At 39.5% G+C, this 27982-nt stretch overlaps 2 protein-coding genes across 2 annotated transcripts; both read right to left on the reverse strand.

Annotated features, from left to right (window-relative positions):
* Positions 1–1160: 1160 nt before the first annotated feature.
* On the reverse strand, positions 1161–7687 carry LOC134674112 (cytochrome c oxidase subunit 4 isoform 1, mitochondrial-like). Its single transcript, XM_063532168.1, has 6 exons — positions 7534–7687; positions 5548–5632; positions 4574–4687; positions 3400–3592; positions 2131–2277; positions 1161–1255 (listed from the first exon to the last, which is right to left on the reverse strand). The coding sequence occupies exons 2-5, from the start codon at positions 5629–5631 to the stop codon at positions 2144–2146; spliced, it is 525 nt and encodes a 174-aa protein (XP_063388238.1). The 5' UTR covers position 5632; positions 7534–7687; the 3' UTR covers positions 1161–1255; positions 2131–2143.
* Positions 7688–9115: 1428 nt separating this feature from the next.
* LOC134674032 (uncharacterized) lies at positions 9116–27895 on the reverse strand. Its single transcript, XM_063532080.1, has 9 exons — positions 27487–27895; positions 26194–26442; positions 24915–25074; positions 24208–24308; positions 21712–21893; positions 14359–14447; positions 13483–13546; positions 12122–12268; positions 9116–10595 (listed from the first exon to the last, which is right to left on the reverse strand). The coding sequence occupies exons 1-9, from the start codon at positions 27779–27781 to the stop codon at positions 9117–9119; spliced, it is 2766 nt and encodes a 921-aa protein (XP_063388150.1). The 5' UTR covers positions 27782–27895; the 3' UTR covers position 9116.
* Between the last annotated feature and the right edge of the window lie 87 nt (positions 27896–27982).

Consider the following 27982-nt stretch of genomic DNA (forward strand, 5'->3'; position numbering starts at 1 on the left):
CTTTATCTCTTCAGGGGTTTAGATTGTATGATGTCTGGAAGTAAGCAGAGTTTTGTTAGATATTATAATGTATGGGATATTATGAAATAAAATTTCTTTAGCTCAAACACATGTAGATCCCAAACTACTGAACATTTCAACCTGAAAGTTTGAACATCGATTAATTACAAAAGGTATAAGTTAGTTATAAAAACAAATTTAAAAATATCTACCCTTAAGGGGGGAAATCGGGGGGAGAAAGTTTGTATGGAAGAAAAATAAAAACAACAAATTTGTACCAAAAAAAGGCAAAAACGCATGGAAAAATTATTCAAACATTATATATAAACTTTTAAAATGTCAAATTCAGTGTTTTAGTAAACATTTTTATACTTTGACTTTGGGCATAGTTCCATTTGTATGAAAATCGTTACCGCCACGCGCTATAAATTATTTTATTACTACAAAAAAATGTATGAATGCCTACTTTAAAGTGATATTTTCCAGAATAAAGAATACATGGGCTACGTCGTCCAATTTTTTATTTAGTGCAAATCGTCACACTGTGATTGTACCATCCAAAATTGTCACAAAAAATTACATAACATTTTCATGTTTTATTCGAAAATCATTTTTTTTGTATGGAAAGGCATAATAATTCTTTCAAAAATGAATTCCTCGTCCCTAATTTATACGAAAATGGTATATAACTTGACCTAGTTGCTAAGACTAGGAAGGAATATAGCATAGATTGGACCTGGGGAGCCGACCCTTTCACCCCCCCTTTTTGGGGGGTCTGCATGGTACGATCTCCTGTCTACCGGGTCAGATCAACTTTGTTTAACCTAAGGAACAATCGTGCCAAGCGGCATCGCCTGAGACTAAAGTGCATGCTAAATGACCTTACTGACCCTACTATACAGGCTCTCAAATTAAAAGCAGTAACAAATTAATTCAAACAAGGAGATAGGGGCCATTTTGTACAAAATTATAAGTACCATTTGATTTAACAAGGCTATATGTGACGTCCCACGGGGAAAGCTACCTTATGGCAGTTGGCAGTTACGCTAATATTACTCCGCTCCAATATTATTGCAGCGCTATGCGACGTAAGCGCCAGCCGCCATAAGGTACCTATTGCCATGGAACGTCACATATATAAGTAATGATGAATGAAAGAGTTGTATGATTGGAATCACAATTTATTATCTTACAGAGATAGTTCTTATTATACATTTGTCTACTCTACCCAAGCCGGTCCATAGCACCACGCCAACTGAAACAGAAATAGGAAAATTACCATAAGCACTATAAGCTAAGGAAAAACTAAAAAAGAAATCATATATTTATCGAATCCTATCACACAATTTCATTAGAATCAGTTGAGAATTACGACCTGTCGATACAGAGACCTGGAGAACTGCCGGATATACGAAAGCAATCATAAATCATAAATAAATTTTAAATCATAAAATATTGTCCAAGCTGAAACGGAGACTTTAACTTCGCTCGGTCAATTACGTTATGTATCTCCACAGTTCGCGTTCACAAGCATCTGCTACACTTTAATTGTTTTTACAGTACATATGGTCCTATTTTCCCGCACTAGTGCGTAAAATAGCACTTTTGGTGTGTATGTCAAAAGTTTAAACGACCATATGTACTGTAAAACGTTGTACGATACACGTGCGAATAGGTAATTTGCAACTCGTGTCGATTTAAAACACTCCCTTCGGTCGTGTTGTAATTTATCGCCACTCGTTTCGAATTTCCACTTTTCCGCACTTGTATCGTAAATAACTATTTTGATAGTTTTATACATTTTCATTTTGAGTTTTAATGAATTTTCATTTTTTGTCGATAGATGGCAGTAAATTTATATTATTTTATCTATTCTCTTTGCTATTAATATTGAGTGGAGCCACAGAATAAATAATAGTACTAGGTACAGAAGTCTCATCTCTAACAAAACGCGTCTGTCACGATCAGCACAGATATGGCCGCTAGGTGGCGACAGCGCCACGCGCGGCTTATGGCAAACCCCAAAATTGGGGTCGAAAGGATGTACTTTTAGCTACCTGTAGCAACGCGACGAAATCGCGGAGTGAGCCACGCCTGGTGGAGCTGGCTGGTCAGTGAATAATGAGTTACCTCGAGTGTCAGTTTACTTCCAGCGGTTGTTCTCGTAGTCCCACTTGGAGGCGAGCCCGTCCACGGGGTTCATCTTGAGGTCGAGCATGCGCTTCAGCTGCGCCTTCTGCTTCTCTTCGCTGAAGGAGTCGGGCAGAGGGCTGTACACTGTAACAAGGATATGGAAAGTTTATTTATGACCGACTCCAAAAAAAACAAGGTTCTCAATTCATCGGATTGCATGATTCAGGAAAGAATTGTGATGTTATAAGTTTGACATGTTTGACATGACACTCAAACTGATGAATTGGTTTAAGGGTGGTTGATTTTAGTCAAAAGGTTTATCAGTCAACATGGTTCTTCTTCTTCTTTAAGTGCCTTCTCCATCCCGGAGTTTGGCGACCTTATGTCTATATGCCATTCTATCTGAAGTCATGCGAATTAGTTTCTTGGTCTTAATTAGTTTTAATGGTCCTTAGATAGATTTCAATTCATTACAATCACTATACAATAATGTCAGCATTTTTTTAATAATAATCACAAATTTTGAGTTACGAAAAGGTAAATGGGTTGTGGTTCTGACGCCCATCAACTCGTCTTGGACTCTAAATCAGCAGAAATGTGATGGTCTACACTCAACAAACATATTTTTGTTTAACTGTCACTAAAAGTGTGCTAAATTCTATTCACCAAACAGCTTGATAGCCATATAGATCCAGAAAGACAGCAAGGCCAGACAAACCCCTCCCAAAAACTCCCTTCCACTCCTCGATGGAATCTTGAACCCAAGGTCCTAGTCTACTCACCGACCAGTTTCATGCCCATGTAGATCCAGACAGACAGAGAAGCCAGGATGAGTCCCCATCCGACAACTCCCTTCCACTCCCCCGTCGGAGCCATGAACTCAAGGTCTGCTAGTCTACTCACCGAACAGTTTCATGCCCATGTAGATCCAGACAGACAGAGAGGCCAGGATGAGTCCCCAGCCGACAACTCCCTTCCACTCCCCCGTCGGAGCCTTGAACTCAAGGTCTGCTAGTCTACTCACCGAACAGTTTCATGCCCATGTAGATCCAGACAGACAGAAAGGCCAGGATGAGTCCCCATCCGACAACTCCCTTCCACTCCCCCGTCGGAGCCTTGAACTCATGGTCTGCTAGTCTACTCACCGAACAGTTTCATGCCCATGTAGATTCAGACAGACAGAGAAGCCAGGATGAGTCCCCATCCGACAATTCCCTTCCACTCCCCCGTCGGAGCCTTGAACTCATGGTCTGCTAGTCTACTCACCGAACAGTTTCATGCCCATGTAGATCCAGACAGACAGAGAAGCCAGGATGAGTCCCCATCCGACAATTCCCTTCCACTCCCCCGTCGGAGCCTTGAACTCGGCAAAGGTCTGGCAGAAGGACGCGCGGTACAGCGCTTTCTTCTCTTCTAGCGTCAGCTTCTTCCAGTCACCCTTCTCCTTTTCGCGGAGGACCTGTTTTGAATATTTTGTTAGATTGCGTTGGGAAAAGTCCACTGGATAATCAATAATCAAAGTCATTGATATAGCTAACAGAAGGTTGTCATTGGGTGTGGTATTGATCATAGAATGACAGAATAATTAATAATACTACCGTACAGAAAGGAAACTTCCTACAAAAACGAAGTTTGACAGCGGTTCAGGGTCGAATCATGCTGGCCCTTTCTAATATATGACGCAATCCCTTTCGACTATTTAGGGTTGTCAAAAATCAAGTGATATATCTTATCTGTGGTCGTGCACGCAAAAGGAAGTCAAGTGGTGCCAACCCTAATAATTGCTCGGAGCAATGCTGAGCCGAGCGTAGCCGAGTTTGACCGAAGTCAGGAGTTTCGCAACCCTGATAGAATGCCCGCTCAACTAAGAGGCCGAATCTGAAGACGCATTAAGAGAAGGCAATTGATGGTTTAGTCAAGATTGCATGGAACCATTGATTTGTGATATCCTGCATATGTTACAAAATTTTCCTTTGAATCTTAGAGTACTTTGAATGGAATGACTTGTGTGGATGTTATGCCTAATACTGCATCTCTTTCTAACAGGGCTCTACGACCAGGCCTTCAGGCGGTCTAGCATGAGTTGCGTTCTCGCGCGCGACTCTATAATACTTCAAGCGCGACTTCAAGCATGGATTCGCGCGCGAGAACACAACTCATGCTAGACCAACAGGTCTACTGCTTCCTTTTTCGGGCTATAGGCTAAGATTTCCCTCTTCCTTTCCGAGGGAGCAACAACATACCGGTATCTTCTTGGGTAAGTTCTTAAATTAGTCCTATTCTGCTTTCGTCACTCATCTACATAGAAAGCCACCGACGGTTGTGACGAATGTAGAATGGGTGACGAAAGCAGAATTACGGACTAATTTAAGAACTTGACGAAAAACGAATTCGTCCCATTCGTTTTGCGTCATGTTTCGCCAAGACGATACCAACATACCTTGATGTCTGGGGTGTCGGGGCGGAAGCGGACGGCGGGCAGGGGGAAGTCCGGCCTGTCCACGTAGTTGGGTTGTCCGTTGAAGCCGTAGCCGACCCACTCGCGGCTGCCGATCTAAGAACACATCAAGTTGGAATATCATGAACAGTGTGTAACAAAATGACATTGTATAGCATATAGAGCATTTTTTTTTTTTTTTTAATCTTTTTTTTTTTTAAGGGGTTTTGTCACGCAGTGACAATGTCACCCCCGTAATGAGATCTAATAATAATAATGATGTAGTAGTGAAGTATTACCTACACCACTACATCACATTTAAATATAGTTTGCACATCAACCTGGCCTCGTCTGATAGTGGCGATGCCAGGACGATGTTGCAACTATATATAGAGCATAACACTAACAATAGTTTATAAGTCATAGTAAGTAACAAAAATTATCTCAGTTTGTCTCTAAATAAATAATAATTGAAAAAAATTAAATTAGCATATATTTTTTTTAATGAATTACTTTACATGTAATTTGAATGAGAAGAAAGCGCTGGTGGCCTAGCAAGTGCTAGAAGTCTAGCGGTCAGAGCGTGCGATGTTCAATCCGGAGGCCGCCGGTTCAAACCCCGGCTTTTACCGATGAGGTTTTCGGAACTTATGTACGAAATATCATTCTATATTTACCAGTTGCTTTTCGGTGAAGGAAAACATCGTGAGCAAATCCCAATAAGACCTAGTTTCCCCTGACCCCTCTGGGTTGGAAGGTCAGATGGCAGACGTTTTCGTAAAAACTAGTGTCTACCTCTACATCAATTCTTGGGATAGGTTGGCAAGTGGGCCCCAGGCTTCCATGAGCCGTGGCAAAATGCCAGGATAATACGAAGAAGATTTGAATGAGAAGAAATAAAAACATCAAGTGTTAAATTGCTTGCAAAGCCACTATTTGACTAGACAGCCTGGTACTAATTTCCAATAAGATATTACCTTGGACAGCTCACTCATGGCGCGGGTGCCAGCGGGAACGCGGACTGCATCTAGCAGCGCTCGGCGCATCAGGTAGTTAGCCATACTGGAAATATAGCAAATGTTTAATGCTATAGTTCGTTTTTTTAGCATTAGAAAGAACTTGGAAGATGGTAAGCGATTTTGGCATGTCTCTTAATTGAAAAACGCTTATTAAAAAATCAGTAACTATCATTTATGAAAGCAGAAGAATATAAATAATCGTATTAGATTCATAATTGTTACATATTTACCGTAACTTATTTTTAAAATGTGTTTTTCAATTAAAAGAGACATCAAGATTGTTTACCTTATTTCCAATGCAAAAAAAACGAATTATAGCAATACATAGCAGTTACATACAAGTGTTTGTTAACTATTCACAACATCTGAAGTTAACAAGGTTACTTACATTTAAAATGTTTAGTAGTTTATCTTATAGGCTTTTTCATAGTCTAATAAAACATGGTCTTCTCTTCCCAGAGTGACACAAGCCTATGTCACAATAACATGGCCGCTATATATAGCGCTATCGCATATTATCATATAGCGCTGTCGCATGATGATGTAGGCTTGTGTCAGTTAGGTGACCTAGAAAAGACGGGAAGAGAGTACCAGGCGGAGTATTGTATTGTATTGTAGTACGGGCAGTTTTCCGCAACTCGACGTCCTGCGCCTATTTTGCGTGCAGGCAGAGTATATTATTATACCATGGGCTTTTTGTACCAATTATTATTTGTAGCTACAAGATAGGCTGAGCCTGAATTGTATATTTCTTAGCTCAGTGACTTATTGCCAACTGTATTTTATCTACGTGGGCTAAAATAAATTTTAGAAGTTTTGATTTTCATCCGTTATTGACTAGTGGTGCCACACAGCATTACTATTTGTATGAAAAGTCAGGTTTTACAAGATCTCAAATGATTGAATACTAGATAATTTTCTAATTTTGATACCCAACATTTGGCATTATTTAATGGGTTTATTAAGCAAGTTCCTAATAATTTGGAGTAATTTACTTAGTTACCAATGCTATAATTATACAAAATATGTACAAAAATAAACCATCATAAGGATGTAGTAATGCAAAAACATTCCAACCCGCAACGGCGCCCATAGTGGGTTGGAATGTTTGCATAACTACGTCCATAAGAAATCATAACATAACACAATGTGAGCTCAAGGACATTTTGCCAGCTTACTTTATAAATATTACGACTGAATATTTACAGGTTTTTTAAATATATAGTTATAGAAGACAACATCTTAGGTAAAGAAACAGGAACCACTTAAACTAAAAATGTTTCTCTGCAGCTTTATGCTTGAAACTGGACATAGTCTAGTTGTAATTTTATTATTGAGCTATTTGCACAAACAATGCATGTTAATATATTATATTATTTAAGAGGAAATTATCCTTATTTTTTTATAAAGTTACTTAATAATTAATTACCACCTAAGATGTAATACTTTGTAACTACTATACTACAAATAAGGAAAATACTAAAAAAAAATATGACGGCAGAAACTTTGCAATAGGTATGAAGTTAAGTTATAATATATTAAAGTTTAAAATATATTTTTATTTCCAATACGGATGGATTAGCACACGAATTTAATAGGTTATAGATAATTATTTACCAGATGATAAATGATAAGGTTACGTTATGACAATCGATAGCATGGGTTACATAACGGGAAATGTTGAGAAAAATCCATTCAGGATTACTTAAATTTACACCAAAACTTACGCAATTACTAAAATACTTGTTTTATTAAGCTTTAAGACAAGAGAACATCACTAAATGCAAGATTTAAATAAAATTCCAAATTCCAATCGGCACTTGTCGAATGTCAATTTTAGTCATGTACTTACCTGTTTGAAACGATATATTACTTTCAAACTATCATAAATAAACACACATCACATAACAATAGAAAATAGATGAAATAACTTGGAAATATTACCTGGAAAATTTAATTTCTTTTCACGTGAAATATTTTATCACCACCCAATATGACTGAAAAACTCCAGTGACATCTGACGGATATTTAGCGAAGTAGTAGCGATTCGTTTTACGCACTTTTGTTTAGTTGGTTTGACTTTGACAAAGAAGAAGGGCAGCATTTTATGTTTCATTTATTTAAGTACTAGCTGTTGCCCGCGACTTCGTCCGCGTGGAATCTCATCTTCAACATTTTACATCTTTAGTACCTATAATTTTCATATCCAAGCAATGTTGAAATTAAGTACTTACTTTTCTTTTTTAGCAAGTTGTATGAAGTTTTAAGTTTAATGGATTTTGATGTTGGTCGTTGAAATTACTTTTCTTGTATTCTCATAATAGGTACCTATGCCTTTATACAAAGATTCAAGTTCCGCACTCACAAAATATCTGATCTCCATACAAACTTACAACCCCTTTTTAACCCTGTTAGGGGATGAATTTTACAAAACGCTGAAATTACTTTTCCTGTCTTCTAATAATATCCCTAAATACAAAGATTCAAGTCCACCACTTGAAATTTTTTTTGATATCCATACAAACTTTCAACCCCTTTTTCACCACCTTAGGGGATGAATTTTCAAAAACGCTGAAATCAGTTTTCTTGTATTTTAATAATATATCTTTTTACGAAGTTTCAAATTCCTAGCTTAAAAGAAAACTTTAACCCCATACAAACTTTCATCCCCCTTTTAACCCCCTTAGGGGTTGAATTTCTCAAAATCGCTTCTTATCTCTTGTACACTTTATATATGCAATCTGGTGTGCAAATTTCAACTTTCTGGCTTTTGTAGTTTCGGCTCTGCGATGATGAATCAGTCAGTCAGTCAGGACACTTGCATTTATATATATAGATGAATCAGTCAGTCAGTCAGTCAGTCAGGACACTTGCATTTATATATATAGATGAAATAACATGAAACAGTATAATATTTCAAGAATATATCTACATAAATATTATATTCGGCGGCCGATCGTAAGATCAGGCAGATCGTAATGTTCCTGTGTAATGTTTCTTGACGATAGTCACATTAAACCAATATATACATTACCTATCCTACCTATAGGTAGGATAGGTTCGTTAGGTTGCTTCAGATGCCCGAAGGGCAAACTGCCCAGAAATAGGAGCTTCGCATACTCCGTCGGCTCAGGGAACGAGTCAAAGATTTTTACGTTCACGATATGCCTAGGAATTTCACGATATGCCTGATCTTACGATCGGCCGCCGACATATAGACGGTCAAGCAGATATTGTCAGTCGAAAAAGGCGGAAAATTTGAAAAATGTATTGATGTAGGTATAGCGATTTTTCTCAGCATTTGACAGTGTGAAGTTGAGAAACGAAAAATGTGCGAACACACCGAGAAAACAAATAATGGCAAGCAAAAGAACCATTTGCGCAATCGCGAATGTAGAGCGCGAAAAGGTTCACGAATGGGCTTTGACACGTTGTTTCCGTGTCCCTCTTAGCAGCAAGCTAGCAGAAAGTGACAGGCGAAAGGATAAACTCTTTTCCGTCAAGGGAGATAAAAAATGCAATAACGTTTACTCCAAAGTTTTATTAACTACAGTGTTCATGACGTTCGCAAAAATTGTATATATCTCACTTTTCCCTATTAATTGATTACTGTCGTTAATTTGTTTATTAAACGGTTTTGGATCTATACTCAATCCTTCGTCACTTGTTTCTGATTTCGCTCGTCGATGGACTTTCTCCTCAACATCTGTCAAATAAAGGAAAGTTAGTACGGTGTCCGAATCTTTAATTTTACGAAAATCTATATTTTTCTTATTTTTGTTTAATGGACTATGATCAGTAGACTTGTAGTCCTCGGTTTGTGAGTTTAACTCACTGCTTATTTCCAGCTGTTCTATTAATTTTTGGATTTCATGTTTTACAATATCGTCTGAAATATCATTTGCTGGTTCAACATGACCTATTACTTCTTTATCGGTAGTAGATTCACGATTTTCTTTCCAAGTTATTTTATCAATGCCAAAATTGTTATCAACTTCTGGATTTTGCACTTGTTTTTTATTTTTATTTTGAGTAGCTTCCTGATATTTGGGTAAAATATTTTTACCATCATATTTCAAGTCAATAGGATTTGGATTCCCAAGAATATTTGGAGGATTTGCAGGGAGGTAACCCTTATGCACAGTGTGCTTATTTGTTTGTTTTGGAAATTGTATATTTCCGAGCTGAAAATTGACCCCAGTAGGATTACGAGGGTTTTTTCTTAAAACAGAATCGTCTTTTTTAAGACGAAGTTGTTTTTCAGTTAAAGTAACACCTGTTTCTCTTGATATGGATTCCACGAGATCAATATTAACAGTCATTGATTTTTTTGACGAATCAGTATTCTCAGGGAAATCAGATTCTGAATCCATATTAAAATGATTATCCGGTGGTTCTGTCACTCTAACGTTCTCTATCTGAATTTCTCTTGACTCTGTTGGTTTCGGTTCAAAATCAATTACTTTGGTTGCGCGATCTACTGGAGTCATAGTTATACCATCAGAATCAACGTCACTTATGTACATATTCGTTTCTTCTAGAGATGTATGTTTGGCTTCTTCTTCCTCTTTGGTTTCAGGATCTTTATTGTGTTGATCTTCTTCTCTTAATGCCTTACCGGTTTCTTCTTCTCGAGTCTGATAAGAATCAATAATTTGACGTACTCCTACTGGATTATTTTCGGTACCAGGTTTAATGAATTTTATTTCGGGGTCTTGTTCTTCCACTGGTAAACTTATATCTTCTTGTTGTGGAGTTCCATGTTGTATGTTTCGAATTAGATCCGCACTCTCTTTGCTTTGCATTCCAAGCTTTTTAAGTTCATTCAGTACTATTTCAAGGTGTTCATCTATATGTGCAATGTCTTGGGCTGGCTCTGTATTTGTCCCTTCACGTTCTATAGGGATTGGTTTTGATTCATCGGCGATCCCGTACAGAATGATTTTTTTATCCAATATTCTAAAGGGTCGTTCTGTTGTAGTACTGTGACTGAGTCGAACTATTTCCTGAAATGTAACCAGAGAGGTTGATCATGGGAAAACATAAAAAAAAACAAAAAAAAATCGTGTAGTCCGCGTTTTGTATGTTGATTGATAAATCCGTGCGAGCTGATTTAAAACACTGGGGGCCGATTTTTGAATTTCGCCCACTCGATTTCGTGTATTTCGTTAGATAATATCTCCACTACTAGGCATTTAAATTCTAGTAATAGAATTGAAATCGAGTGGTCAATACCAATAGATTCCAAATTTCGATCGCTCGTATTTCAAAAATTAGCATTTCTCCGTTTTCCACCGATTTTCGAGTGACGAAATCGAGCGATCGAAATTAAAAAATCGGCCCCCTGTCCTGAGCGGCTACCACGAAGACCGAAATTCGCAAATTGCGGGGATCTTTCTCTTTTACTCCAATGAAGGCGTAATTAGAGTGACAGAGATAAATCCCTGCAATTTGCGAACTTCGATTATAGCCCTGCTCACTGGTCGTACGCTTAAGGCTTGGCCACACACAGAGCGCGACGCAGCGCCGCGTCCGCGCCGCGTGATGCCGACGCGAAGCCTGGTCAAACAGGGCGCGCGCCGATCGCGCCGGCCTCACGCTCTCAACACGCCCTCAAGGCGCGCGTGAACGCGGCGCGGCCGCGCGGGAACGCGGCGCACCGCTCGCTGCCTAACGTCCGATCCTACTGATGTGACCTTGCGGGACGCGGCGGGCCGCCGCGTTCGCTCGGCGCAGCGCTGCGCACGCGCCGCGCGGACGCAAGGGGCCGCGCGGCGCAGGGCGCGACAGAAGCGGGGCGTGATACCGGCGGGACGCAGTCTGTTTGACGTCGGTAACCTGTTAGCATGTGCCGCGGTCGCGCGGCGTGGACGCGGCGCGGACGCGGCGCTGCGTCGCGCTCTGTATGTGGCCAAGCCTTTAACCGCCTAAGCAAGCGGGCGTATAAATCAAAAATCAAATATCATTTATTATCAGGCAACTAAGGCCCATAGATACATACCTTACAAACTAACATATACATACAACAGTAAAATCTTACAAGCTAAAGAAATATTTCGGCGACACTGCGGTTTCAGTTTTATAGGGAGAGATCCCTCTACAGTCAGCAGCAGAAGTTGGTAAGCGGGCGACATGTTCAAAATTACCTTGACACGCTCTTATTCTCTTAACAATAAAGGCGCGTCCAGATCATTTTGAACACCTCGCTCGCTTAGCAACTTTTGCTGTTGACTGTACTGGTTTAGTAAGTACCTTCTGAAACATACCTTTTAGAAAATTAAACTTTGGGGATTTTGGGACTTGTTAGACATGTGTGCATGTTAGTTTTTTATGTTGTAATAAGGATTACCTATTGTTTAATAGTAACTATTGTAATTGTTTTGTTTAGGTGCATGATTCGATTAGTTAAGTGAGCGCTTCATTCGCCAACAAACTGGTTACAGTTTGGCGATTTTATAAATAAAAAAAAGGAAAAAAAACTGGGGACACCCAGTTCTCTATATGCAAACTCAAGCATCAGGAGGGCAGTTACCTGATCCATGAGGTCTTGAATCCAGTCGGCATAGAACCCGACCTTGGTGAAGACCGTGGGCGTGTCAGGTCGTCCGCAAATCGGAGAGCCAAAGCTGGTGACCCCCACCAGGTACATACCCGAGACTGCCGGGTCGCCTACGTCTTGCTAGAAAGAGTATGAGGGTCAAAGAGAAAACACAGAGGAGAGAAGTGCAAGTCGGACTCGCCCACCGAGGGTTCCGTACTTTTTAGTATTTGTTGTTATAGCGGCAACAGAAATACATCATCTGTGAAAATTTCAACTGTCTAGCTACCTATCATCACGGTTTGTGAGATACAGCCTGGTGACAGACAGACGGACGGACGGACGGACGGACGGAGAGCGGAGTCTTAGTAATAGGGTCCCGTTTTACCCTTTGGGTACGGAACCCTAATAATAGGGTCCCGTTTTACCCTTTGGGTACGGAACCCTAAAAATGTACAGTTCGCGCTAACACACTAGTTTTCTTTCCTGTGGGCAATAGTTAACAGCTTGTGGGCATATAAGTAATGATTTTATCATAGTTCTGTAAATAAAAGGAGGACCTTTTCACGTGGATAAGGGTTAAATAAGAAAATTTACCTTTATAGCCCTTAACTCTTGTGTATGTCTACAGGAAAGACGTAACACAGTTTTCTGTTTGACCCATGAAGGTTTAGTTTAATTGGTCAATAACTCAGACGGTATACAACGTGCAGTGGCTCGGCGGTGGCGGTACAATGACTACTGTTCGTTTTTTTTAGCATTAGAAATAAGGTAAACAATCTTGATGTGTCTTTTAATTGAAAAACACATTTTAAAAATAAGTTACGACGAATATGTAAAAATTATGAATCTAATATGATCATATATATTCTTCTGCTTTCATAAGTAATAGTTACTGATTTTTAAAAAGCGTTTTTCAATTAAAGGATATGTCAAGATCGCTTACCTTCTTTCAAGTTCTTTCTAATGTTTAGTTTTTATAGTTGCCCAATTTCACAATAGATGTCACTGTTCTATCGATTTTTCCACAGCCCCCTATATAGTAAATAGCCGAAATAGTGCCATATATTAGAAAGGGACAGCACGATTGGATCCTGAACCGCTGTCAAACTTCGGTTCTGTGGGAAGTTTCCTTTCTGTACGGTAGTACTATTTATTCTGTGATCCTACCATCTATGTTGCGCGTGGATTTCCGTTGCGTCAGCGTCCAGGGGCCTACCGCGAACCACGTTCGACGTGTTGCCTCTCTATCGCACTTGTAAATTCGTACGTAAGTGTGACAGTAAGGCAATACGTCGAACGTGGTTCGCGGTAGGTCCTCAGACCATGTCGGAACAGACTAGTGTTGGACTTACATTGCATGCCCCTTCGCCTCTTGATATGAAACCGGCGCAGAAATTTGTTCTAGTCACGTACTTCCTGAAACAATTGAAAGTTTATTATAATTTGGGCACCTTCCTTTAAGTCAGACTGCCGTATTCGAACTTCAAGATATTCACAAGAGACGACACGTACTAGATCCATTGTAGATACGTTATAGTTTAGATATCAACTAGTTCTGTTTTGCAGCGCAATTCGGGCAACCAATGTCACTTTTACGTTAGATAGAATAAGTTATTAGATGTGAATTCGATCTCTAAGTCATATCCTGTGGAAATCGTTCACGTGTATCTCCAGAATCGCGCAAATATCAAATTTGACAGGTTAGATCTTAAACATATCGTTATCGTATCTTGGTGATGTCTAATAGATGTCTATTTCATAATTCGAATCGGGCCCAGAGCATACGAACTTACAAATAATCGCTCTACTTTCACTACATAAGCCCCCTCTACATTCGTGCGCGTATCGCGGCGCGAAGCCGCGCACGCGAGTGTGGAGTTGAGTTCTCAGATCTGCGAAATCGACTCCACACTCGCGTTCGCGGGTTCGCGCCGCGATTCGCACACGAGTGTGAAGCGGGTATAGTTACGTCTACTTATGTTTGCTGACCATGACTGAATGCAATGGAATCGGAACCCAAATCTGGTATCAAAATGGAACGTGGTAGTAATCGTAAACTCTTTAATGTACAAAAACACATAATGAAAGTACATATGAAATTAAATGAAAAATACATACCTATAGGTAGCATACAATTAGACCAAACGACCATCTATCTGGCAACCCTAATGGTAATACTGGTATACCGAATGATTATGTAATGCACGTTTTGAATAATGTTTACGTACTTTCCGTATACTTCCCTGCACGACTCTCTATCGTAGAAGTCCAGACTAGCCGCATGTAACTTTTTTCGATGATATTGTACATTGCTCTCCTGTAGAAAGAAATAATCAGTAAATTGTGCGTTGGCGAGTCAAATGGCGATGTGGTCGCTTGTTGGCTCCTCTACACGATGGGCCAGCGCCGGCCACTACAAGGGACGCAGCCATGCGGTAGAATGAGATAGCAATATCACTTGCTCCCTCTCACGCATAAATGCGTCCCTTGGAGTGGCCGGCGCTGGCCAACGTGTAGAGGAGCCATGAGATCAGTTTCATATCAACGCGGGTTACACCCATACAACCATTTCCAGTCGCCGTTACGTCGCGGTGTAGACACATCTTGTGTCGACACCGTCTGTTTCGGTCACAATTCCAGTCGCAGAGTCGTCGCCGTGTCGACACAGTTACCAGAAATGGGGAAGGGTCGACACATGACACAAAGTGACATAAAGTGTGGTCGCCGTGTGCACACATTGTTACGAGTTTGCGACTACTTTATGCCAAAATCATTCGTTCATTCGTTCATTTTGTTCCTGTCAAATGGAAACTGTCAGATGGAAAAATAGTTAAATAAAAATAAGTGACATTAATACGCCATCTCTAAAACAGATTACAAGACGTAATTATATATTGTTTGCATTTATATTACAATAGGACTTAAATTATTATGGGGAATTAAACTGCTCGAGTGATTTGATAAACTAAGTGTAATATAATCAACGCGCCACCACATTGTTTTAGTTTAGCCGGAAATGAAATTGTTTATTTCTCAGTGCCTGTGTTCATAACTATATTATTTGATGCATTTTTAGTACTTCGATGCGTATACTATACTTAAATAACAGAAATAACGCTTTACATACTACGAAACTTGTTAATTATGATGTATAAATATGGTTTAAGGCTGAGAAATATTGCAGTCACAAAGTAGTCGCAAATGTTTCGACTTTGTGTCGACTCTGTGTAGACACATGACACGAGCTGTCAAAAGTAATAACAAAGTTAATGGATTTCCAAAATGGCTCCTTATGTTCATTTGTTTTCAGATATTCTCAAAGTGTAAAAATGCCGTGGTCAGAGATGGGCATTAATAGATTAACTGTTTAAATCCTCAAATTTTAATCGCGATTAGGTAGTTTAGTCGACCTAACATAGATTGAAATTGAATTAATCTGAATATTAATCGAATAAATTATCGATTAAATCTCGGTTGGAAGATGACATGGCCCCCTGTTTTTGTACGTAAAAATAATAGAAATGTCTTGCATGCAGATGGTAGCCAAACACTTTGTCATAAAAGTCGAGATGGGTGTCGATTTATTCGTTTTAGGGAGTGCCGATTTCGAAAATGATGACCATTTTGGAACCCAAAATGGCGGCCATGCACTGTGTCATAAAAGTCGTCATGGATGTCGTTTTATATGTTTTAGGGGGCCCCAATTTTGAAAATGATGACCATTTTGGAATCCAAAATGGCGGCCATGCACTATGCCATAAAAGTCGTCATGAGTGTCGTTTTATACGTTTTAGGAGGCGCAGATTTCAAAAATGATGACCGATTTGGATTCCAAGATGGCGGCCATGCACTATGTGATAAAAGTCGTCATGGATGTCGTTTTATAGGTTTTAGGGGGCCCCGATTTAGAAAATGATGACCATTCTGAACTCCAAAATGGCGGCCATGCACTATGTCATAAAAGTCGTCATGGGTGTCGTTTTATAGGTTTTGGGGGGCGCAGATTTAGAAAATGATGACCATAGTGGATTCCAAAATGGTGGCCATGCACTATGTCATAAAAGTCGTCATGGGTGTCGTTTTATAGGTTTTAGGGGGCGCAGATTTCGAAAACGATGACCATTTTGGATTCCAAGATGGCGGCCATGCACTATGTCATAAAAGTCGTCATGGATGTCGTTTTATAGGTTTTAGGGGGCCCCGATTTAGAAAATGATGACCATTCTGAAATCCAAAATGGCGGCCATGCACTATGTCATAAAAGTCGTCATGGGTGTCGTTTTATAGGTTTTGGGGGGCGCAGATTTAGAAAATGATGACCATTTTGGATTCCAAAATGGTGGCCATGCACTATGTCATAAAAGTCGTCATGGGTGTCGTTTTATAGGTTTTAGGGGGCGCAGATTTAGAAAACGATGACCATTTTGGATTCTAAGATGGCGGCCATGCACTATGTCATAAAAGTCGTCATGGGTGTCGTTTTCCTGATTTCGAAAACGATGACCATTTTGGAATCCAAAATGGCGGCCATGCAGTATGTCATAAAAGTCGTCATGGCTGTCGTTTTATAGGTTTTAGGGGGCCCCGATTTCGAAAATGATGACCATTTTGAAATCCAAAATGGCGGCCATGCACTATGTCATAAAAGTCGTCATGGGTGTCGTTTTCCTGATTTCGAAAATGATGACCATTTTGGAATCCAAAATGGCGGCCATGCAGTATGTCATAAAAGTCGTCATGGCTGTCGTTTTATAGGTTTTAGGGGGCCCCGATTTAGAAAATGATGACCACTTTGGAATCCAAGATGGCGGCCATGCACTATGTTAAAAGTCGACATGGATGTCGTTTTATTGGTCATGGTCATCATTTTCGAAATCTGCTCTTCCTAACACCTATAAATCAACATCTATGACGGCTTATATGACAAAGTGCACGGCAGACATCTTGGAATCGAAAATGGTCATCATTTTCGAATTCTGCACTCCCTAAAACCTATAAAACGATATCCATGACGACTTTTATGACAAAATACGTAGCCGCCATCTTGGATTATAAAATGATCATCGTTTTCGAATTCTGCACTCCCTAAAACCTATAAATCGACATCCGTGACGACGCAAGTTATCTTTATTTTCAGATCTAACAAATTGCTACAGAATACAAAGGACAAAAAAAGAAGCGAGGAGGTAATGAAACAAGCAAAAATACAGATGATTCCTCGACGCAATTGGATGCTTCTTAAATTGTGGCCAGATTTTTTGTCAAAAAAGTTTTTATTTTTTACATATTACTCTCACAAGTTCCGTGACATTTCGACCTTGTAATTTTTTAAGTAAATGTTTTTGTTTATCTATGAGGATCTCACTAGAATAATATAATCAAGGTATGTTTATATTTGATGATTGAAATAGTAACGCAAAAAAAAAAAATATATATATATATATTTGTGTCTTATATTCCTGCCGAAGACTTTTATTTTTCCTTTTCCTTCTACACAAGTTTGGCCAAGTACTTAATAAGAATTTAGGGCTCTCAATTTTATTTTGACTTCTACAACAGTAAAGCTACGAGGCCATGTTTGGTATCTTTTACGTATAAATTCGCAGTACCAAATTTAGTTAAGGTATCACATTGACACCATTCCAAAGTAAAAACATATAAACTTATTAAAATACTTTCTTTTAAACTCATCTTCACGCTTAAACTGCTGAACAGTTTAAATTTAAATTTAGTACACATATATTTTGAGTCCCGAGACAGGACATAATAAGTTATCTCAAAAATCATCCTTTAAAGGTGTGAAATGAGGTGTAGGGGGGAATTTAGAATTGACTTCTAGAAGTAAATACTGTTTAAGTTTAGGTTTGAAGTCATGTTTTTTATCATTTTTAACTAAATCAAAGATGTAGACCATCCCAAATTTCATATAAATCGGTTCAGCGGTTATTGATTTCCCGTACAAATTTCCACGCCACTTTTCACACCTTCAAAAGATGATTTTGCTTATAAGGTCTATCCTATGTTCTGCTCCTGTTCCGGGACGCAAACTATTTCTATACCAAATTTCAACGAAATCGGTTCAGCGGTTAAGCGTCAAGAGGAGTTTAAAAAAACCGGCCAAGTGCGAGTCGGACTCGCGTATTAAGGGTTCCGTACATTAAGTCCGACTCGCGCTTGACTGCACATTTCTAATAGGTTTTCCTGTCATCTATAGGTAAAGAACTATTTTGTGTATTCAGACGGACAGACATACAGACGCACGAGTGATCCTATAAGGATTCCGTTTTTTGCTTTTGAGGTACGGAACCCTAAAAAGTTTTTTTTTAATTTTGTGGAATGGTGTCAATGTGATACCTTAAATGGATTCAGCAACCCAGATTTATACGAAAACGATACCATACACGGCCTAGCACCTTCACTGATGTAGATATATCAAGATAAAATTGAAAAATTGAGAGCCCTAAATAAACTTTCAAGAGCGGATACTCAAAAACTATTCAACATATCGAAAAAATTGACTGATAAACTTGTAACAAATGAAATTAACTTTCATTTTGTATAAGTGGCCATGTCGCTAAGATGCATAGTTTCCGAGATATAATCAAAAAACCGGAAAATGGGACCTTCAAAGCCCCCTCTCTTCCCCCCGCTCAAGGGCTACGGCCGGGGACTTTTGATATGTTCACCTCCTAACTTGTCCAAACCAAGTTACGGAGTCAAAAATTGTGTTCCGAGCATTTCCCTCTACAACTTTTTGGAGCATTCGTTGGCTGACCTAAGTAGCTTTAGCCCGGGAAGTAGTGTCATAAGGTGCAAATTTTGGTATCGGATGAATTCCCTTAGCACAGATGTAATATACGTAAAGCTAAGCTAATTGAGCCCGGTAGACATCCGCCACCCCCTGGCAGGTAGGCAGGGGGGGCAGTCAAAGTAATTTGTAATGGATTCAAGCTTTGAACTCCTTTTTAACCCCCTTAGAGGATGAATTTTTAAAAACGCTGAAATTACTTTTCCTGTATTCTAATAATATGCGCATATAAAAAGTTTCAAGCCCCACACTTGAAAAAAATGTTGATCTCCATACAAATTTTCAACCCCTATTTCACCACCTTAGAGGATAAAGTTTCAAAAACGCTGAAATTAGTTTTTTTTGTATTTTAATAATATATCTTTTAACGAAGTTTGAAATTCCTAGCTTAAAATAAAACATGAACTCCATATAAACTTTCGTCCCCTTTTTAACCCCCTTAGGGGTTGAATTTTTTAAAATCGCTTCTTATCTCTTGTACACATTATAAATGTAACCTGGTGTGCAAATTTCAACTTTCTAGCAATTGTAGTTTCTGCTGATAATATTAATAATTGAATAAAAAATTGCAAACCGATTTTGATTTGTTCGTCAATATTTTTGTTTTTTTCTATTAAACTGTACATTAAATGTCTCAAAAATGAATTCCTTATGCCCGATTTATCTGGAAATGATACCAAACTCGAGGTGGTAGGTACATAGAAGCCGATATGCAGCGTGTAACTTTGGATGCTCCCCTGCTTACCCACAAGGGGGTGGCGTTTGGCTACCGGGCTGGATTGGCTTAGCTTTACGTATACTACATCTGTGCCAAGTGAATTCATCCGATACCAAAATTTGCACGTCCCATACATTGGGTGACACTGCTTACCTCACTACTTATTGCATTTCTTTAAAAACTTTTCTGTAAAAGGTTGACGGGTGTTGGGTGTTTATATGGTTTTGGTCGATTATTATCATTTGCATCGCCCAATGATGACTTACTAGAATTACGAGCACACGAGACACTAATAGTAGTTTGACAAACCTTGGTTTTCAAGAGGTATTTTATATTGACATTTGCTGTCACAAATTTGCTGTCAGATTTAGTCGCAAACCGCACGCAAAGTGCACACAAATGTGTCGACACCTTGTTACGGAAAAGTGTACACACGGCGACGACACTTTGTTTCGAAACAATTCTAGACACATTGTGTGGACTCTGTTACGACACTTCTGACATTTAGTTACCACTTTGATGATTCTGCGACTGGAATGGTTATATGGGCATTAGCTTTACCCCGGCTACTCACGTAACGATAAATCGTTGCGATAAAACTGTGCAGTCCAACCGTGCAGATAAATCGAACCGTGTGTATGTCGATTATCGTAACGATTTGTCATACACACGGTTCGATTTATCTGCACAGTCGGACTGCACAGTTTTATCGCAACGATTTATCGTTACGTGAGTAGCCGGGGTTAGGGACAATGGAGCTCCCGATATTTCGACGCAGTTAGGTACATGTATCGAAAAAAACAAGGTAATTTTGGTCTATATCCCGGTCGACGTACCATAAGTCTATATGATGAAACTAATCGTGAATCATTCAAAACTGTTAAGGATCCTCTTCACGTTGGGCCAACCCCAACGCCAACGAGGGACGCATTTATGCGTTAGAGGGAGAAAGTGATATTGCTATCTCATTCTACCGCATGGGTGCGTCCCTCGTTGGCGTTGGCTTTGGCCTAACGTGAAGAGGAGCCTTTATAAGTAGTCATGCAGGCCGCGTAGTCAACATGCCAATCGCTTACGCTCCGTAGCGATCGAAACGCAACTGTCACTGTCGCACTAATATGGACGAGTAATAGAGAGACATAGTGCTTCTCGCTGTCGAATCGATAGCGTTTGTAACCTTGGCTAGGCCGGCAGTTTCTTTGTGCTATCGAATTAAATATGTTAGATCTTCGGGTGATCCAAGGTTTTTTACTTTCCAAAAGGGCCCCAAATTCTTATGTGCCTATAGTTCGTTTTTTTTAGCATTAGAAAGAACTTGCAAGAAGGTAAGCGATCTTGGCATGTCTTTTAATTGAAAAACGCTTTTTAAAAATCAATAACTATTACTTATGAAAGCAGAAGAATATAAATGATCGTATTAGATTCATAACTGTTACATATTTGCCGTAACTTATTTTTAAAATGTGTTTTTCAATTAAAAGACACTTCAAGATTGTTTACCTAATTTCTAATGCTAAAAAAAAGCAATTGTAAAGGCATGGCTTAAGACGGCCCTGTGCTTACTATTATTAATATCCCCCGATTGTGAAGGTCGGATTCCTACTGAACACTGAGCAGGACATGGTCTCAGCCAGCTTTTTAGCGTTCCGTACCTCAAAAGGAAAAAACGGAACCCTTATAGGATCACTCGTGCGTCTGTCTGTCTGTCCGTCTGTCACAGCCTATTTTCTCGGAAACTACTAGACCAATTAAGTTGAAATTTGGTAAATTAGTGACCCAAAGATGTACATGTTTTTTTTTATATTTTTAAAATACATAGGTTCGAAGTTATTTAAGAAAATAGCTAAAAATTACCACTCCCCCCTCCCCCCCTTATCTCCGAAACTACTGGGTCTAAAATTTTGAAAAAAATACACAAAATAGTTCTTTATCTATAGATGACAGGAAAACCTATTAGAAATGTGCAGTCAAGCGTGAGTCGGACTCATGTAAGGAACCCTAGAAGCGCGAGTCCGACTCGCACTTGGCCGGTTTTTCTAATGCCATAAGACTTACCCTTGTAGCGCCCCATCCAAGAATGGTAATAGGCGGTGTATTTTCGGGCAAAGCGGACGCAGCTCGGTCAATCTCGATCTTCTTCACGTTTCTATGCCTGAATCTGAGGACCCTTTGGAGCTGCATCACAGCCAGGTTGCTGTGCAGGGTTTTGGGATCGTATGACGGGTGGAAGTACACTCCTATACAGAGGGTACATATTGAAATTTGTGACATTGCTTAAAATGTAACTGTGAGATCCTCGTATTTCAGCCCGTACAAGATTAGCACATTGTTTAATATAAAAGTCCAGTTTTAAATAATTGACCTGATTATGATACGTTATGACTAAAGTTCTTTGGTAAATAACGTTGTCCGTCGCACATGACGTCAGCCCGTTACGCGTTACGCTGTCTCGAGTTTATCATTTTTTTCCCACCTCAAAAAGTGCTCAGCGCCGCTAAAGAAGTTTTCACTTCAAAAATTGTCATTGAGTTATGCCCAGCTTAAGTGAATATGAACAAACGGTTAGTAATACTTATTAGTAGGATGTACCTAAGTAAATAATTATTATGTAGCTACACCACTGGGTAAAATTGTATTGATTCTCACTGTTTTGTATTGTATTGTATTGTATTGCCTAACATCAACATGTACACATACAATTTATGGCTAATACAAATGTAGGACTCTTGTCCCAATGTTTCTCTTACTCCATCTAACTTTATATAAAGTCATAATACCTACATGTTTGTAATTTACACAGTTATACTTCGTAAATAATTTTTAAGAAAAAAAAACCGACTTCCATGGGGGCCGATGAAAGATTATTGTAGATGGTACACTATGTAGAAAAGGAGGTAAAACCACCCACTTTTCTACTAGCATTTCGCTTCTGTATAATGGCTCCTCTACAGGATGGGCCAACGCCGGCCACTCCAAGGGACGCAGCCATGCGGTAGAATGAGATAGCAATATCACTTGCTCCCTCTAACGCATAAATGCGTTCCGAGTCCGGGTCCGAATCCGGATCCGAGTCCGGGTCCGAACCGGATCCGGGTCCGAACCGGATCCGGGTATGAGTCCGAGTCCGGGTCCCAGTCCAAGTCAAAATCGAAATTCGTAATCACCAAACGTGTACCATGCGTCATTGAAGAGTTCTGTTCTGGTCATCATCAGCAGTTCCACTTCATCAAATGCGACAGTTTTTAATGTAAATGCTTGATTTTATGATGAAAATACAAAAATCTCTATACGCATGCCTTTAATATTTGAGGAGTTCCCTCGATTCCTTATGGATCCCATCATCAGAACTCGAGCTTGACAAAAATGTGGCTTAAAAACTTAACTTGTTTAACAAACATAACGACGAGGACAAATCGCCAACCGTGAACTATGCGTCGTTGAAGAGTTCTGTTCTGATCATCATCAGCAGTTCCACTTCATCAAATGTAACAGTTTTTAATGAAAATGCTTGATTTTCTGATGTAAATACAAAAATCTCTATACGCATGCCTTTAAGATTTGAGGAGTTCCCTTGATTCCTCATGGATCCCATCATCAGAACTCGAGCTTGACAAAAATGTGGCTTAAAAACTTAACTTGCTTAACAAACATAACGAAGAGGACAAATCGCCAACCGTGAACTATGCGTCGTTAAAGAGTTCCGTTCTGATCATCATCAGCAGTTCCACTTCATCAAATGTCACTTTTTTGGGTGTATATGATTGATTTGTTGATAAAAACCCAAAAATCACTATATGTATGCCTTTAAGATTTGAGGAGTTCCCTCGATTCCTCATGGATCCCATCATCAGAACTGGGTTTTGACAAAAACGGGACCAATCTGTATGCATATACATTCAATCAAAAAAAGAATTTTCAAAATCGATCTAGTAATGACGGAGATATGGAGTAACAAACATAAAAAAAAAAAAAAAAACATACAACCGAATTGATAACCTCCTTCTTTGAGATTTGGAAGTCGGTTAAAAATACATATTGTGTCAATAAGTAGTAAGCCCGCTCCACACTCATGCGCGAATCGCGGCGTGTAAGCGAGATTTTGTAAACGAGACCTAATAATTCACGACAGCCGCAGGCCGGAATGAAATGTTTTTCATCATACTTGTGAAGCAAAAACTAAATTTTAAGCGTAATAATTATTAAAATACCGTGACATTTCAAACATTCGTCCACCATATTGTCATTTCTCGACAGCTTAATGCCGGCTACACGATAAATCGTTGCGATAAAACTGTGCAGTCCGAACTGCGCAGTTTTTTCTGCCGTGTGTATGACAAACAAAGAATATAATACTCACTAGATGACAAATCGTTACGATAATCGACAACGATTTGTCATACACACGGCAGATAAAACTGCGCTGTTCGGACTGCACAGTTTTATCGCTACGATTTATCGTTACGTGTGTAGCCGCGGGGTTAGGCAGATCAGACAGATCTTGGGCATTCAGCCAGGATAGAAAATTGTGTAAAAATATTGTAAGCGGCTTACGTATGACAGGGATAATCTCGCCGCCTAAGAAGAAGTAGTTAGATCCGGCGCGGATGGCGATGAAGCTGGGGTTCTCGCGGTAGAACCGATTGTTGTGGGCGCTGAAACAGACGGGTCGGTCGCTAAAATATGGCAAGGTCATTAGGCTGATAATTTGTAAATACATTTAATGAGTTCCCAAATAGTCCTATGCTCATCTCCATTTTGGGGACAGCCCCAACATTCCGCGAACTTTTGGACCTGCCCTCGTACGTACCTACACACTATTGACTGTTTGGCCGCTCGCCGCGCCGCGCGCCGCGTGCATCCAGTCCGCGGCCTACGGGGATCTCGGAAACGGCTCTAACGATTTCGATGAAATTTGTTATATGGGGGTTTTCAGGGGCGCAAAATTGATCTAGGTCTTAACTCTGGTAAAGCGCAATTTTTGAGTTATTATATGTTTTCCGAGCAAAGCTCGGACTCCTACTTTAGAAATAAACATACTCACAGCTTATATTGACCGGAATATGAACCGTGATTATCTTTTGTATTGTCTTCGAGCTCCCGATATTTCGACGCAGTTACATGTATCTTGTTCACTGGTAACTGATCATAGCGGGTGGGTGTCAAAGTTATGTAGACCGCGCTCGGTCTATCACGGTTCATATCCCGGTCAATATAAGTCTGGTGAAACTAGCCGTGAATCATTCAAAACTGATACTCACAGCTGCAAACATGAGGCAGCGGTGATGACGAGGTCGTCTTTAATGATGGAACCGGCACAGTAAAACACGTTCAAAATGTGAACGCTCACTACGAACGGGTAGTTTTTGATCTTGACTGGCTTTCCCCTGAAGATCCGCCGGGTCGGAGTATCATCTGGATCTGTCGGATTATATTAGTACCGTAAAACCTCCCAACTGTAGTCCAAAAGCTCCCAACTCCCAACTATGGTCCAAATTTAACTGTAATGCCTTCGTTCAGTACGGATATGATGGTCGTATTTGTCTACGTGACAGCGTGATAAAACGGTGTCCGTCCCTTTCTATCCCGGAGAGTTAAAAAGTGACAGTTGTTTTATCACGGGGATAAATGTGGATAAAGCGATCCATAATAGGCTTGCAGGTGTGACTTTTATAAGTTATAAGGTAAAATAGTTTTACAAATGAAAATAAAAACTTATACCTAACCAAAAAGAACATTAGTATTGATACTTAATTACTTATTGAACTTGTGGACCATAGTTGCAGTAGGTATTAAGGGGCCCACTGATTAACAGTCCGCCGGACGGTATCGGCCTGTCAGTTAGAACAAAATTTGGACAGTTCCGAACAACTGACAGGCCGATACCGTCCAGCGGGCTGTTAATCAGTGGGCCCCTTTAAATTATAGTTGGCAGGTTTTACGGTAGTTATTTACAGGTGAAGGTTTAAATCAAGGGGATTATTCCGTTAAATTCCTGATATTTCTCCGCAAAACAAACCAAACTAGCAACCAAACCAAACCAACCAGCTTTGTAAGTAGAAATATTAAGAGGTATCCAATTTAATAAGTTTTTGGCAAAAAATTCATTTTTGGTACAAGCTTTTATCGCTGACTGTACTTTTCTTACGACAGACAACTAATACTCATCGAGACCATTCTAAAAAACCCTATCACAATTAGGTTGCTTTGTTTCATCACAGAGTCCCTATGGCCACCTCCTGTCTCCATCATCAGATCAGCTCGATGGTACCATAATATTGCATTGTCATCAGATTTATACATGCATGGATTTCAGCTCAATCGGAAACCGGGAAGTGGATCAAATTTAACTTGCAAGATTTGATTACACACAGACAGACAACGGTCAGGTGAAACTAAATAAAAGCTTGTAAAAAATCTAGGCGCGAAAAAGCGGACTGACAAAGCTGACTTTCCAGAGTACAAAGATAATTTTACGTGTACCAAAGCGATTTAAAGCCAAAGCTAAAATTCAGAATCATCTAGAAAATAAGCTCTTACTCCAAAATGGATTCTCTTCAATGGCTGTTCCACCAGCAGCGTCAGTATCGTTAGTATTCAAATCATTGTCATCAAATCTTGTTACGTTCGGCGTCCTGTCCAAAGCGAGTCTTTGGAGGTAGAAATGGGCTAAGGTTTTAACGTTCTCGGGGTTACTTGCATAAGTTTCTAGATATTCCACGACTTTATCGTTGAGTAGTTTGTTGTTGACTACTGTTATGTTTTCTTCGGCCAATGCATCATGTAAGGCTGAGGAAAAAATTGCGTATTAGACACTATAGCCACGCCAGTGGGGAGACACTCGTGACTTCGGTCGAACTCGGCTCCGTTGGGTTCGGCATTGCTCCGAGCAATTATTAGGGTTGGCACCACTTCACTTCCTTTTGCGATAAGATAATCACTTGAATGTTGACAACCCTAAATAGCCGAAAGGGATAGTGCCATATATTAGAAAGGGATAGTATGAACCTGACGACCCTGAACCGCTGTCAAACTTCGGGTTTGTAGGAAGTGTCCTTTCTGTACGGTAGTACTATTATTTCTTCTGTAGCCACGCTCAAGAACTGGAGATGACAGACGAATATTGTAACGCGCTCTGACCTTTCTAGGCCAATCAAATTACCTAGTTCCAAAAAAGCGTGTTGAGGAATTACTTCTCAGAAAGCTGGAAATCATTTTATAATTCTTCCTTTGGTTCTAAATTAGTGTAATCCGAGTTTGCTCTGAATCTGATTTTGTTTGTACCTAGTTCAAAAACGGTACGTCCGACGGAAAATTTGCTCTAATCATGATAAAAATTGACATCTGAAGATCCGAAAGGTACCTTAATACGAGTATGAATACGATTATACAAAAAAAAGAAATTCAAAGTGGTGGTGGAAGATTGTAAAAATCTTTGACTACGTATTCATATTAAGGTACCTACCTACACCTAACATACATAGAAAAAAACATAGTGCAAAATAAAGTGTCACGAAATGGCCCCAACTCAGCATGTTGCTGGCGACTTCCAGCGCTGATTTTCCGATGAGACCATTAAGTGAGAAGTAATCACGGAAGGCAACAGGCAAAAAAAAAAAGAAACAAAATAAACAGAAAAATAAATTAATAATACAAAAAAGAGATACAACACGACGACATAAGTAAATACATGACACTAAGTTACAGTAGAATTAGACGGATCAACCGATCGAACATATAACGGTTCCCAGTTGACTATGGAACCCTAAAAATATATAAGATTGACATATATGCATCAAAAATATACTCGGACTACGTACGAACGCCTCTTACCAGTTTCCCATGCTAGCGAGCCATACAAGTCATCGCTATCGTCATTTCTAGTAGAGTTAGTCCACTCAGACGCTAGTTTACTCAATACTGCTCTGCTCCCCTTCTCTCTCACAGTCAGATTCATGTATTCATTAAATATGACAGCAAACTCCTGTAGTTTTGAGTCGTTCGAAGCGAATATTTGACTTGATACGCCTTTTAACAATCCTGCTGCTATAATGTCCTGGCGTAGCTCAATAAGGCCTTGGATCGAGTGTAAACAACATAAAACTGTCCAGAAAATAAAGGTAACCATGTGAATACCGGAAACTAAACGTTTTCGAGGGAACTGTGTAAGCGTTATCAGTAAAATATTTATGATATTATTTTAAAGTGTGATTTGTTATTTATTTCGACATGTTGTAACTGCTAGTGTTATAACAAGAAATAGTAGGTAGGTAGCTAAATAATAAAATATTTCGTAATTGGTCACTTGACTATTATTTCAATGGAACAT

Source organism: Cydia fagiglandana, chromosome 19 (genome assembly GCF_963556715.1).
Source record: "Cydia fagiglandana chromosome 19, ilCydFagi1.1, whole genome shotgun sequence".
Classification (NCBI taxonomy): Eukaryota; Metazoa; Arthropoda; class Insecta; order Lepidoptera; family Tortricidae; genus Cydia; species Cydia fagiglandana.

What these genes read in the sequence shown, in the direction of transcription:
- LOC134674112 (XM_063532168.1), bottom strand. Translation starts at nt 5,631, where the DNA reads ATGGCTAACTACCTGATGCGCCGAGCGCTGCTAGATGCAGTCCGCGTT. An exon ending in CCGACACCCCAGACATCAAG is followed by an intron (nt 3,593 to 4,573) that starts GTATGTTGGTAT and finishes TATTCAAAACAG; the next exon opens with GTCCTCCGCGAAAAGGAGAA. An exon ending in CATGGGCATGAAACTGTTCG is followed by an intron (nt 2,278 to 3,399) that starts GTGAGTAGACTA and finishes TCCTTGTTACAG; the next exon opens with TGTACAGCCCTCTGCCCGAC.
- LOC134674032 (XM_063532080.1), bottom strand. Translation starts at nt 27,781, where the DNA reads ATGGTTACCTTTATTTTCTGGACAGTTTTATGTTGTTTACACTCGATC. An exon ending in TGAAGAGAATCCATTTTGGA is followed by an intron (nt 25,075 to 26,193) that starts GTAAGAGCTTAT and finishes ATAATCCGACAG; the next exon opens with ATCCAGATGATACTCCGACC. An exon ending in GAGGCGAAGGGGCATGCAAT is followed by an intron (nt 12,269 to 13,482) that starts GTAAGTCCAACA and finishes TACTCTTTCTAG; the next exon opens with CAAGACGTAGGCGACCCGGC.